Consider the following 14,532-nt stretch of genomic DNA (forward strand, 5'->3'; position numbering starts at 1 on the left):
GATTAGGACCTTCTGAGCAACCCAAAAAGAGCTTTCATATGCTGTCTATATAGTGACTTTGAATTTTCGAGTTCAGTCTGGATTCTTGCATGGTTTTGAAATATTTACTTTTCCATTCTACATTTTTTTCCTTCTCCCAAAAAAGGCTGTCAGACACTTAACAGGGCTTTTCTGAAGTTGCTTCATATCTTATTCCTATAAATGTTATTTTCATTTGCTTTTGTTGTACTTCCTTTCATTCAAACAAGAGAGATTGCCTAATATTTTTAGTATAGCATTTTGCATTCATATAATCATAACTTTTCAGGTATTTTCTTATTCAAAAGCCTATTTTTTTTCCCTTAAGCAAGTAAGTTTTAATCTAATTTTAGCTAAAAATGAATCAATTATCATTCTGTCCCATAAGGAATTTTTGTTCCGTTTTCCTTTTTTAATAAATATAGTGTTGATGCGGTTGAAGGTTGGAAGTTAGCTTCACTGAAGTTGTGAAATATTTATGCTGGCCTGGTAGAAGTCGTATAGAAGGGGATGAAATTTTGTAGAAACCTGAAAAACATTTTTTCCAACAGTGCTCTGTAAAGTGTGGTAAGGGAGTACGGCATCGGACTGTGAGGTGCACCAATCCACGCAAGAAATGTGTTTTGTCTACAAGACCTAAAGAGGCCGAGGACTGTGAGGACTATTCCAAATGCTATGTCTGGAGAATGGGGGACTGGTCTAAGGTGAGTAATCCTTGATACTAGTACCTCCAAGCATCGTACATTTTACAAGTTGAGTTGTTAATAAGAATTACTCCTATCAAAAGTGTACGGATGTCCCAGTGAGGGATCAATAAGGCTATAAACAACAAAAAAAACTCAGTACCAAACTGTTGCAGTAGACCTCTCATTAGGGGTAGAAATGAGCCAAGACACAGACTCTCATTGAACAACATGAAAAGGGTGCTGGTTTATTCTTCTTTACAGCTTTGCCATCCTAACTCTGACTACAGCTCCTACTGTAGGGTCCAGCTGCAGACTCTGACTGCTGGCTATTTCCTGCTGGACTATGGCTGCAAGTATTGGTTTGCAGACTCTGACTCCATCAGACCCAGACTGACCTCATAACAGATCTGTCACTGCAGCAACTCTCTTCTTTGTTTCATTCTTCTTAGTGTCTCTCTGGAGTATTCCTTCTTCCTCAGGGCTCCTCAAGATCCTCTTTCTCCAGGCCCTCTGCCTCCAAGACCTTCCCTGACCAGCCAATCTACTCCTTTTACCACACGTACTTTATTAGTCACAGCTAAAACCCAATAAGGGTAAGGCTGTTCCTCTTCTTTGGTTATTAGTACAACTGTGACTTATCAGGGGGAAGGTTGCCTGTAATCTCTTCTTCTACATCTACACCTACACTAAATTGGTAGTCACAGAGAGCTTACAGTATAAATAAAAAATCAGGAATATGAAATAAGTGTGAGATAAATCTTCAATAAAATGCAAATTTGCATAAACCTACTGTGTCAGCAGGCAGGCAAGCAACTTCAGAAACTGTAGACAGCTCCAACCTTTCAGTTTACAAATTTTGTTAATTTGTGTTTGCATATTTTATTTGTGCTTCCAATAACGTACACCCTCTGGCCTTGTCCAGTAGCACTTTCAGCCTATTAAATTTCCACATAAGCTATTTAGCATATAGGAAGCATCTATTACTGTTATTCTTTAATGATTTTTTTATTGTTATGGACACTTGACATAACTGTCATTACATTATTTCCTTGGCTTATGGATTTTGAGAGATGGATAAGCATAGGACAAACAGTAACAAACAATATTGGTTAGATCTCTGATTGACCTTGAATATCTGATGTAGTTTTGGAATATCCAAAACATGCTGAAATTCTGAAATTGAACCTTGTCAAGGTTTTCTCTTGCTGTATCACAGACCACACTTTAGCAGAAATATTTTAATATTTTTTTATTTCCTTTGCTTCTCTTCATAACTTTACACACAACACTTTTACTTTCAGCACCTAACGTTATTGCAGCATTTTTTAAACATGCTTGTATGGAGAAGTATTTAATGTATTTTTAGTTGTCTTTCATGTGATGTAGGAGCTGGAAACAAGGACTAAAGCCAGCAGTGTATGACTAGCCAGCCTTCCAAGAATTAGCTGCAAATACTCTGTGAGTATCTAGCTACTTCAAAAGCACATAGTATAACCAGTATTTTTTAAACAACAGAAGCAACTAACTTTCAGTAGCAGTATTACTTTTACAAGAAGATATGTTTGGCAATAACGTTTAGTATTTCCATTTCTCTACTATATAACTACAGTTAAAACCTGCTTCATTTAGCAGCAGCACCAGTAGGAAATAAACCATGGAGAAATTACCATCTGCTTTCTTAATTGAAGCAGTCATTCAAATTGGGATTGCTGAGGCTGTGTGGGTATGCTGAGACAGTTACACTGTGTTCCCTGTGCCCTCTGGAGAGAAGAACTTTATCCTCTCAGCACTTTTCACAAACAACCATGTCATAGATGAGTGTACAAAAACTTATATCTTCCTGTTTAAAATTTGCTGACAATTTTGTATTTTCTGCTCTCCTCCTAGAGTCAAAGCTGTAAGATTCTCACCTAAAGTGTACTTTGAACTTCAAAATTAGGACACGAATTATGGAATTGGCAAAATGTTTTGAACAGTTAACATACAGTCTGACTGTGACTTGTGCCTCAGAGATTTTCCTACATTTATACAAAAAATAGATACCTTGATTTCTCTACAGAGACACAAGTTCAATTTAAAATATATTTGGATGTCCATTTATTTTCTCTGTTACTCTTCTGTTCCATTGGAGTACATAACAACATGAAGTCATGGCAATGTTAATATGTCTGCAATGGTGAGAACAAATGGAAAGCTCAGATAACTGTTAATCTTTGCTCTGTTTGTTTCTAACCCAGAGTGTCAATGCAGTCTTCCATGTTCACTGTTGTTACTCTTTAGGATTGTTCTTGACATTGACAGAAATCTGTTCCTTTGGGCAGAGTCAAGTTCTCTAGCTAATGCCAAGGCTTGACTTGAAAAATTTAAATGATGCTTCTCACACATTGAAACAAGAGGCCTAATATCTTTACTTGCTTTGCTGTTTCCTTTGAACTCCTAAGATGTAATTTTAAATTAAGCTTAAATTGTACTATTACTAAGAAGATAACATGATTAATAATTAATGAGTGCTGTAATGGAGTTAATTTGTTTTATTGGTATAGTCACATAAAGTTCAAATAGTTTCTTGAGCTCTCTTTTAATGATACCAAGATCAAAGAATATTTGACCAAAATTCCAATCTCCAATTGATCCAATTGATCAATAAATGATCCTTCTAAAACTCTAACTTAATCTAAAAGAAGTCTGTACAAACTGGCCTGTGTGCAACATTTAACTCTGTAATGGTGTTTAAGTTAGTACAACGGGTCAATATGCTAAAAATTGTTCTTAACATCACTCGAGCTCTGTGCCCACCTTTGTGAGAAATATGGGTATGATGAGAAAGGAAAGAATAAAAGCTCAAACTGAACTTCTGGAGCCAGTACTTAGCAACATTACCAATGACGTATTTTCCTAACAAATGCCATCCATGGAATATCCTACCTAACAATGTGTGAGTTATCTTCAAACGAGGAATGCTTACAGACCATAGCTATTCTATCACCAGCTAGGGCAAGGTGTTGTTAGCAACAGTGTCCCTTGCTAAGCTGCCCACTGGCTACCCATTTCAAAGCCATACAAGGACAGGACCATGCGCAGAGGCATTCAGCAGCTAAGTATAAACAAATAGGCTGAAGAGAGGTGAAATGAAATGCATGTGAACTGCATGTTTACACATCTGCGCAGCTTACTGAAGAACGAATCCTTCTCCAAAGTCATTCTCCAAAAAACACTTAGATTTCAGCTGCTTAGGGTGTTCAAAGGGCCTGTCTAAGATACCTTACTTTATGTAGGAGACTGTGTATATTTTTTTCTGCTACTACCAGCCTCTTCAGGCCATTGCCAGAATAAATGAAGCATGAGGAGCAGGATGAATTTTGGAACAGAGGATATTTTAGAAAGTGGGTATCTGGGGTAGTGGTCACAACAGCTGGGATACAGTTCACTTTGGTTTTGGCCTGAAGAAGCAAAAACGTGGCACAAAGGTTAATCTGCTTTTTTTTTTTTTTTTCACTGAGTCTGAAAGGGCATCTGAGGCAACTGCTTAGTTTTTAAACCAATGAATCCCAGAATTCCTGGCCTTTTCCAAATTATTTATTTCAGACAGTATATGCAGTGCTCCCTAGAAAGTGTGTGTGTGTGTATGTGTGTGTGTTCAGACAGAGGAAGTCAAGTCTCCAGCTGTTAGGGGGAGACAGATTCACAGAGAGATTTACTGAGGGTACAGAAAGCAGAGGGCAGTGATAAGGATTGTTTACCTTCTGCCCCAATGAAAGAACATGTGTAAATGGAGGGAAGGTAAATGCCCACAAACTTTTTTGGCTAACTATTCAAGAGCATGAGACAGTCCATCTTTGAATTGTGTGCTTAAATATTTAAACAGCCTCTAGATTTCCACAGCAAACAAACTCAACTGATCTCCTCCAATTAAAAAAAAAGAAAGAAAAAAAGATGATATTAATGTTATAATTTTACTGACAAGGGAATTAGCCTTTTGTCTTTTTCGCTTGGATCCCCATCCAGAATTATTAAGCTCTTTTAGATTCTTGGAATGGAGTAGTCCTGGCCATGAGTCAAAATATAACACTATCAGTAGATTGGACAAAGAAATTATGCAATGTGAAATAATAGAAGTTAAAATAATACTGTAATCAAATCAATAACTTTCATATTGATTTAAATATAGTTAATTTGCAGCCAATGAGGTATGTCTTTGTTTCAGAAATGAAGCATGAGCAAATAATATGGAAAATGTCAATATAATGAAATGACATTGGGAGATTTTACACATTTCTAACCAGTCCTGTAATAGTAACAATATCAGCATTTTTTGTTTCATATGAAGAGTTTTACAGTGCTAGGCCTAGGCTAGGCTATGCATTGCTGCTTCAGGGGATCTACATATGAACAGTATGAATATACCAGATAATAAGTGAAGGAAGCCATTCTTGGGAATTGCTGAAGAGAAGCAATGTCCTATATCTGTTACGTGCTTTCCCAGAAACATCTATCAATTTTTGTTGGGGGCGCTGGGATCTTTAAACAGTGGATCTTCTGGAAGGCTGATGTGTATTTTCAGCAGGCAGATAAATGGTCTGGTGCTGACTTGGTGCATTAGGCTTTCTTATGCCTGGTGTATCTCTGTTTCTAAAGTCATCTCTCTCTCCAAACTTTTCCTCAGTATCTCTGACTGTCATCTGCCAACGCAAAACTCTTAGAGATGATTCACTTCGGTTCTGTTAAAATTTATGTAATCCATTTTTTCTTGTGGGGTCTAGCTGATTTTTGTTCGATTTTTTTTCTTTCATGTATCTATTATCCTGCATTTCATGCAGCTAAAGAAAATACTGCCTCAGGTATTCATTCTTGCGATAAACTTGATCTTCTGTGAAATTCTTTGTCTCAAAAATATTTATTGTTTGGTTTTCATTATTTTGTTTTAATCTATGAGGTTGTTACTTTTTTGCTGTTTTCTGATAGTTTATGACTAGGGACAAGATAAAAATACCTTAAAAATATAAGAAGTAACTGAATCTTGAAAAATTATTTCGAAATATTTTTTTAGAGGCTGTTTTGAGCACAGCAACCATGAAGTGATAAGAGTTTTCAGTTTTCAAAGCAGTAAGGAGAGGGGCAACCTTGCACTTCCAGAGTGCAGACTTTGGCCTGTTTAGAAGACTGATTGAGTCCCTTGAGAGGCAGTCCTGAATGCAATGGAGTCTGGGAAGGCTAGACATTCCTCAGGAAAGAAATCTTAAAGGTGCAAGGGTTGTCTGTCCCCTTGTGCTGGAAGATGATCTGACTGTCTTGTTTGAACGTAGAGCTTTTTCTGTAACTTGGGGGGAAAAAAAGAGTTTATGACCTTTGGAAGACGGGGAGGCAACTCAGGAGTACTACGAGGATGTTGTGAGATTACCCAGGCAGAAAATTAGAAGAGTCAAGGCCCAGCTAGAATTTAATCATCCTACTGCCATAAAAGACAACAAAAAATGCGTCTATAAATATATGTCTAAGGAGGGGTAAGGAGAATCTCCATCCTTTATTGGATGCAAAGGGAAACATAGTGACAAAGGATGAAGAAAAGGCTGAGGTGCTTTTTAAATTCTTTACCTAAGTGTTTGGTATTAGGACCAGTTGTTCTGCAGGTGGTCAGCCCCCTGAGCTGAAAGACAGGGATGGGAAATAGAACCAAACCTTCATAATGGAAAGGAAAAGTGGTCAGTCACCTGCTCCATCACTTAGACAGCTCTGTGAGGGTGGATGAGGATACTGAGGAAGCTGGAAGGAGGATCCAGGGAACTACAGGCCTGTCAGCCTGACCTCAGTGCTGGGGAAGGTCAGGAGCTGATCATCCTGAGTGACATCATACAGCATGTGCTAAACCTGCATGATCAGGCCCAGTCAGCATATGGGTTTATTAAAGGCAGTTCTTGACTAGCCTGATCTCTTTCCAAGATAGGGTTGTCCACCTAGTGAGTGAGGAAAAGGCTGTGGATGTTGTTGACCTGGGCCTTAGTAAAGACTTTGACACTGTCTCCCATAGCATTCTCCTGGAATAGCTGGCAGCCCATGGCTTGGACAGGTGCTCTCTTTGCTGAGTTAAGAACTACGTGTATGGCTGGATGCAGAAAGGAGTGGTGAATGGAGTTACACCCAGTTGGCAATTGGCCACTAAGAGGTGTTCCCCAGGGCTTAGTGCAGGGCCAGTCCTGTTTGATGTCTTTATTGATGAGCTGGACAGGGGGCCCAAGTGCACCCTCAGTAAGCTCACAGATAACACCAGTTTGCATGAGAATGTTGACTTGCTGAAGGTGGAAAAGCTGTGCAGAGCAATCAGGACATGCTGAATTGGTTGGCTGAGGCCAGTGGTAAGAGGTTCCACTAGGCCAAGTGGTGGATCATGTACTTGGATCACACCGACCCCAGGCAGTGCTGCAGGCTGGGGACAGAATGCCTGGAAAGCTGCCTGGCAGAAAAGGACCTGGGGGTGCTGGTCAACAGCAACAGAACATGAGCCAGGATGTGCCCAGGTGGCCAAGAGGGCCAATGGTATCCTGGCCTGTGGCAGCAATAGTGTGGGCAGCAGGAGCAGGGCAGGCGTCATCCCCCTGCGCTTGGCACTGGTGAGAGGCGGTTCAGTTTGGAACCCCTCACTGTAAGAAAGATACTGAAGTGTTGGAGCATGTATAGAGAAGGGCAACAGAAGGGAAGGGTCTGGAATACAAGTCCTCTGAAGGGTGGCTGAGGGAGCTGGGGTTGTTTAGCCTGGAGAAAAGGAGGCTCAGGGTAGACCCTCTCTCTTTACCACTCCATCAAAGGAGTTTGTAGTGAGGTGGGAGTCAGTCTCCTCTCCCAGGTAACAAGTGATGGAATGAGAGGAAATGGCCTCAAGTTGAGCCAGCAGAGGCTCAGATTGAATATTAGGGAAAAGTTCCTCAGTGGACGTGTTATCAAGCGTTAGAACAGACTGCCCAGGTAGAGGTGCCATCCCTAGAGGTATTTGAAGATATGTAGTTAATTTACTTAGGGATATGGTTAAGTAATAGACTTGGCAGTGCTAAGTTAATGGTTTGCCTCAGTGATCTTAGAGGTCTTTTCCAGCTTAACTGATTCTATTATTTTATTGTTGTATTTCAAGATACAAGTCTACATAAAAGTCCTATGAGCTCAGTTTCCTTGTAAACTCATAGGTTGTTGGTTTTTTTGTGTTTTGGTTTTTTTTATATCTTTCATAGCCATTTAGGTAAGTTACCAGCTATTCCATATCTTCATTATTTAAAATTTGGTAGATATTGTGACTGGAAGTAAAGTCATTATCAGAAAAGAACTCATTCATTTATTCAACTTACTAGAAAAACTTGAAAGTGCTACACAGTGTGATGATATTTAAAGGACAGTGCTTAATTCTGTGTTGTACAGAACAGCTTTTTGACATATGTTTCTTTGATTTCTGAAAAGTAAATAGATAAAATAGACATTTTTAAATAAATTATTTTCTTGGAAGTTTCCTTTTCCCTCCTTTGAAATTTCCTGTGTCCTTAGTGGGTTCTGTGACCTATCTTTTCATTAGAAATACCATAATCCTTTAATTACTTCTTTGTGCTGTAGAGCTATGCTTTTCCGTACAAGGTTTTCTACTGAGCATCAGGCTAGCGTTGTCATGTATGCTAATATAATTATATACTCCAAGGGTAATATTTCAAATTAATTTTAAGAATTCATTTTCTTCAGTCCAGAATAGCATACTCAACTAATTTAATTGGAAAGATAAAGGTAATTATATTATGAAATCTAATTGTTTCCAGGTTCTTGTTTGGATGTGTGATAGTTGCAATGAATCAGGTCATCTCCTGGCAAAATACCATGCAATGATATCTCAGATATGAAAGTTTGAAATGCAATAATATCTTGTTCATTGCTAAGCACTAGTGGCAATAATATATGCGTGTGTGAGTCAGTGCAGGCAGCCATGTGGGACAACCGCAAATCCACAACTAACATTTATTTCCATTTCCTCGCTAACGGGAGATCCCTGCAGCAATGCAGAGGTGCACAAACACGGCTAAAATTTCTAAAATCCACCAGTGTTATGATGTCAAATACTACTCAGTAGTGTGTCTAAAGTCCTAAATAAGTATAAATAACTATTTCAGGTGGAGGTGTACTTAAATAGCCTTAAAACTTGAATGTGTTTTTGTACTAAATATAGATCTATAGAAAGTATAAATACAAAATTTAAGATGATGTGTGCATACGTCTGGAGCACACAGAGGAACTTGGCTGTCTAGATCTGTTATGGTATTACAGGATTTGTCCATTCTTTGATATAGGTCATTAATGATGAGAGAAAAATGCTGATATCTTCCATGATATCAGGGAGAAATGGCAGGCTGTAGCAGTCTCATGTTTTTTATGGATTTGGAGTCCAGCTTGTCTCTAACAGAACAAACTAGTGTCCTTGGAATAATCCTGGTTTGTAAACTATGAAGTGGATGATTGTGTTTCATTCATTCACCCAAGAAAGAAATTGAGCAATGGAATCTGGGTTTCACATGGAGCCAAAGAATTTTCCACTTCCAAGCTGAGTCCAGAGAGCCCATTCCGATTCAAGCCTATCAGACCCCACTATTGATTCAGAGTAGATAGGCAATGATGTTTTGAAGAATAGCTGCATATATACTGACCTAGGAAAATAAATTTTCTTTTAAAAAACTCATAAACTTTCAGTTGCTTCTTGTCTTGATACCAAAGGCAGTTTTGCCTCTGCTGCCAGAAAACCCAAATTGTTCTGCATGGGGCTTTAAAAGAAATCCAGGGAAAAAAAAATAAAAAGAGAGAGAGAAAAGAAAAAAAAAAAAGACAAAAGAAAGGTTCGGATTCTGGACATGAGGTGATGAGGGTTTCCTTCCTCAATGGGAACCCTATTTCAAGTTTATCAAAGGAACTGGGGCTCTGTCTGTCTTAATTTAAAATCTTATCTCTTTTTGAATCTTACCTCTTCTTACCCTAGAAAGAAGAGCTAGAGAGAAAAAATGGAGAGGCAGGGGGCAGAAGAAGGGAAAAAAAAAGAATCTAAAATAAAATAAATAGGCACAACTCAAACTTGCTAAACTTAGAAGAGACCAACAGCAGATTTTTTTTAGCTAAACTTAGCACAAGTTCTGAATTTTAAATTTGGCATACCGAGGTGTTGGGTGTGTCAGAAATGAGAGAGGCAGAAAGACCTTCCTGGAAATGATGCATGTGAGAACTCAGACTCCATCTTATGCTTGTATCCATAGGTCCCTCTTTTTGCTACACTATTCAGCAAAGACTTTATAACAACAACAACCAAAAAGATCTTAAATAAACTGCAGATTATTTGCTTGATTTAGGTAATCTTTAAGAGAATATTGCCTAATTTAGTAAAAAGCCTTTGCTAAAAAAAAATGCACCACATTATCTACTACCTGCTTTCAAATGCAAGCTTCATAAGAAGACAAAACAGAAAAAGATTTTGCAAGCATGTTAGCAAATATGAATCCTGCTGCTAAAGTCTGATTGCTTGCTATTCTTGTTTCACACTCACTTCATGAAAAGGTTGAAACCGCTTAAAAGCTGGAACTGATGAACCTATACATAAATGATTAGGAATGCTCTGCTAATAATTTCCAGTAAAACTCATCACTGAGTTTCCTTAGGAGCACGTCAGCCTCTGCTCTGAATGCTACTTAGACTTGTAAAACCTTTTATTGAGCAGTCCACTTATTCTTGAAAATAAATTGTCCAAGTCAATTCTGTTAATACTGTCACAGATTGGCTTTTTCATTGTGGATTGTATCAGCCTCTTCAGTGATTGCCTGTTGTCTTGGCAGAAGGATGCATTTTGACCGTTACTGTCTGCCAGTGACAATTTTTCCCTTAATTTAGGAATTCCTACTTCTCATGAAGGCCAGCTGGAAGCAGCTAACACATTACAGCAACTTCCTCAGCTGTTGGCCTTGGGAATATGTATTCTCTCCAGAATATATATCTTTGGCAGGGAACAGAAAGAAGGAATCTTGGGTAGCGGGTTTGCATGCCAAGTGTAAGGATTGTTATATTTAACGCCTAGGTTTCTGTCCTTGAAATTATGTTTAAAAGAAGTTCAAAAGTAGGACAAAATTCAAACAGGGTGGTAAGAATTTTTTTTTTAAGGAAGAAAAAATTTAAAAAATAGCTGTTAACTATCTTTACAGAGGAATTATTTTGTAATCTTTAACAGGAATGTTTTACATGTCTTGCTGCTTGAATGGTTTTACAGTACCTTTAGGACCATGTCCAAGATGCACAGATTAACAGGCACATAAAAAAAAAACCCTCTGGCTGTGTAGTAGAACATTTAGTCTAAACCTACAAATACAGTTGTCCTACAGGAATTTTTGCTAATCAGCTACATGGCCTTAAAGTGTAGGTCATCTGAGTAGTGAGAAGTAAAATGCTACTAACCCCCACAAAATTAAAGTATTGCATTTACAAGACTGACATATGGGAGATGGAGTGAGTGGGAAGAAGAACTATAGAAATGTATCTTTATTCACTAATAATAAAAGCTGTGGGCTTAAATTAACCTGAAACCTACTGAATTAATGAAAATGCTACATATTGATTGAGAGTGGGCATTTCTGTAAATCTTATAAATATATATATACAAAAAAATTACAAGCAGTTTTGACAGGTAAATTTATTTCTGATAAATTCACTGATTTATGTGTAAAAGTGAAAGTATTTTTTATTTCTTTGAAATTGAAAGCTTTGTTAGAGTTTTAAAATGGAAAATCCAGAAACATGCAGCACCTATACAGCTTTAACTGCATACCACGAGCACTACCTGTAATGTGACAGCTGCACATACAGTGAAAGGTATTTAGCTCAGATTGAATATTTGCAGTGAGAGAAATCCAAAGGTAAGGCAAGTTTGAGAGAGAGTTTTGGAAGAGTCTTCTTCAGCTTGAATATACACATACACATGCAGTACAATGAATGTCAAAATGAGGGCCAGAGCTGTTGCCCTCAAGGTGCATCTAGCTGATCTGCAGAAGCTGAGGTGTCTCCTAGTGAAGTCAGAACAGTCCTGTCTTTTCAGGATAAAGAAGAAAAATACTAATTACTTTTATTCTCCAACATTCAGTGTCTGCTCTCAGATGGCAGCAGTTGGCTGATGTGTTTGCAGGAAAACCTCGTGTTTAAGATGACTTCATGGACACGGAAACCTCACTGTTTGTGTAGCTAGCAAGTGTACTGCTAAATGCCTGGTGCTTTCCCTATTTCATGCTACTTCATATTACTTTGAATATGAGCTAATATAACTAATAGCTAATATGAGCTTTTATGGTAAAAAGATTTTTTTCTGGCTCCCAGTCAGTAAAATTCTTAAGTCAGACACCACCACTGCTGCCGCTGCTCCTGCTGCTATATGAACATTGAAGAGCACAGCATGCCTATCAAATCCCTCATTGATTTTAAAACCCTAGGCATTTGTGAAAATCTTGCTTTACTTGCATACTGACTGGGCTGGATTTAAAAGTTTTTGATTTCAAATCACTGGGGTAATGCAGCTTCTTCTCAACATTCCCCAAGCATCTTACAAGACTTAGTAAGTTCCCATTAAAAAAAAAAAAAAAGAATAAATGCACTGTTAAATTTAGTACTTTTCTGTGAAAATAAAAGCACATAGAGCACAAATTTCTTTATTTCCTGCTTTGCCATGTATTTCCTATATGAACTGAGCTATTTCATTTAATCATCCATTGATGTCAGTTTCTAAAGCTGCAATATTAATAAGTAAGTCAGGCAAGACTAAAATTAATTTTTTGCAAGATCTCTACGTCTTGGGATTAAAAACTACATTGTAATGCTTCATAACACTCTGAAATATCTCACCAAGGCCAGTGGAGGCTCAGTTATTTAAAGGGTATTAATTCACCAGTTAAGATTTTAATGCCAATATTTTCCCAGATTCGGCAAAGAAATTCAGCACCTAAACACTGATTAGTGGAGAGATCTCTCTGTATGTTGCACATTTTATCAGTTGCAGTCACAACAAACTTTCAGGCCAGAGCTCATTTGATGTGGAGAAAATGTGCCTGCTGCCAGAGTGGTCTCCACAAAGGCACATGCCTACATTAATTGTTTGGCATAATCAATTAGCAAATAAAGCACTGGAGCCCATTTTGTTAGCAAAAGACTATTTTTTTTCAGATCCTATTCTCCCCTCCAATATTCCAGGTGGCTGGATTGCACCTTCTCACTCTAGGTTAACCTAAGGACAGATAAATTATTTTTGCAGATCTTATGTACCAGGCCCACCTGCCCATGTCCCCCTTCTCTGCAGCTGACAAAAGGAATGCCACAAGCTCACACATACTTTTAAACATGCAAATCTTTGATGAGGAAAAAAATGTAATACTGTGTGCAATATTACTCTAAGACACCATGATAACATTTAAAGGTTATCTTTCCTCATTAGACATCTTCAACATATTAGCTTCATCATATCGTCTTCATTTTCCCTTTACTCTCATATTTGTTTTCTCTTTGTGTTGTAGTTTTAGTTTTGTCCTTTTTTTGCCTTTTTAAATTTTGCTATTCTATTGTCTCAATTTCATTAAAATATTCCAAAAGTAAGTATCTCTGAAACTATGATAAGGGGAATTTAAGGAGTGGTCAGAATTTTGGCAAAATTAAAATCTATGTTCCATTTGCTATTGGGGATAAAATTCATGTAGGTATATGTGTGATTTTGCATGTTGACCGTGTGCATAATGTTGGCTGTTATAGAAATTCAGATTATTTTTTGCTGCACAGAGAAAAGGCAGAGAATTGAAGAACACTAGTTCTACTGAGAGGCTTTTCTCATGCAATTTTACAGCAGTATAGTAGATTTAAAGTTGATAGCATACTTTAAAAGTACTTCAGTACTGATTTCCATCCTGTAAACCATATATTTGTTCATGTGTTAAACTGTGGCTGATACTGAATAGACAACTGTGTATTCATAATTTAATGTTTTTGCCTTGGCTCATGGAGGCTGTATCTCATTAACTCAGCAAGATACAGTTCTGTACTGACTCACTGAGAACAGGAGCAAAATCAAGTCCACCTGCTGCCTTTATAAAATGCCAGTGTTTGATTTCATGTGGTTACAAGTTCAGTCCCTTGTGCAAACATCCAGGTGTTTGTCCCAGTCTCTTGTACCTCTCTTGGAGTCTTATGAGTCCAAAAGACAGGAGTCTCACTTCTCTTGATGCACATATTGGGATGCAAGCCCTCTATTTCCCATTTAGCATGGGAAGTAAGTGTTCCAAGTAGGTGTTTAAAATATCACTCAAAGGCACATAGATAATCAAACCAAAGGGTAAAATCTTTAGTGTTTCCTGTAGTCAAAGTTTATTCATCCTTAGCAGAAAACTTTACTTCTCCATCTCTATCTCGAAACAGGATGGCTGGGAAACACTTTTGTTATAGCACCTTCTCCTTGTCTTTCTCATTTCAGTTTTTTTTCAGCTGCTTCTTGAAGCCTCCCAAGGAAATATATTCTGAACATTTATGTAATAAAAATAATTTAAAAAAACATTTCCAGGATTATGTGGCAAAATTTGCAGCCTTACATTATTCATTACAAGAAACTGATTAGTATTTGAAGATGTTCTCTATAGCACATTTCTGTAAAATTTGGTGAAATTTCTGGGTACTTGGGTCAAAATCATTAGAAGCTAGGAGAAAACTCCAATACATAATTTTTTAATAGATTTGTAGTTAAAGTAATAGCATGTGTGTCAAATGGACAGAAAAGTAATTCATGTCCTATGAATTTTGTTCACAAAAA

At 37.6% G+C, this 14,532-nt stretch overlaps 1 protein-coding gene across 3 annotated transcripts in view; it reads left to right on the forward strand.

The window, feature by feature from the left end:
- ADAMTS19 (ADAM metallopeptidase with thrombospondin type 1 motif 19) overlaps positions 1-14,532 on the forward strand; it is a 128,277-nt gene that overhangs the window by 109,651 nt on the left and 4,094 nt on the right. For all 3 annotated transcript variants that reach the window (XM_088156597.1, XM_088156596.1, XM_088156595.1), the window contains one exon: positions 570-722. In XM_088156597.1, the coding sequence (XP_088012723.1) occupies positions 570-722 (153 nt within the window). The remainder of the gene's footprint in view (positions 1-569; positions 723-14,532) is intronic.

The sequence above is a fragment of the Sturnus vulgaris genome, chromosome Z, assembly GCF_052056855.1.
Source record: "Sturnus vulgaris isolate bStuVul1 chromosome Z, bStuVul1.hap1, whole genome shotgun sequence".
NCBI lineage: Eukaryota > Metazoa > Chordata > Aves > Passeriformes > Sturnidae > Sturnus > Sturnus vulgaris.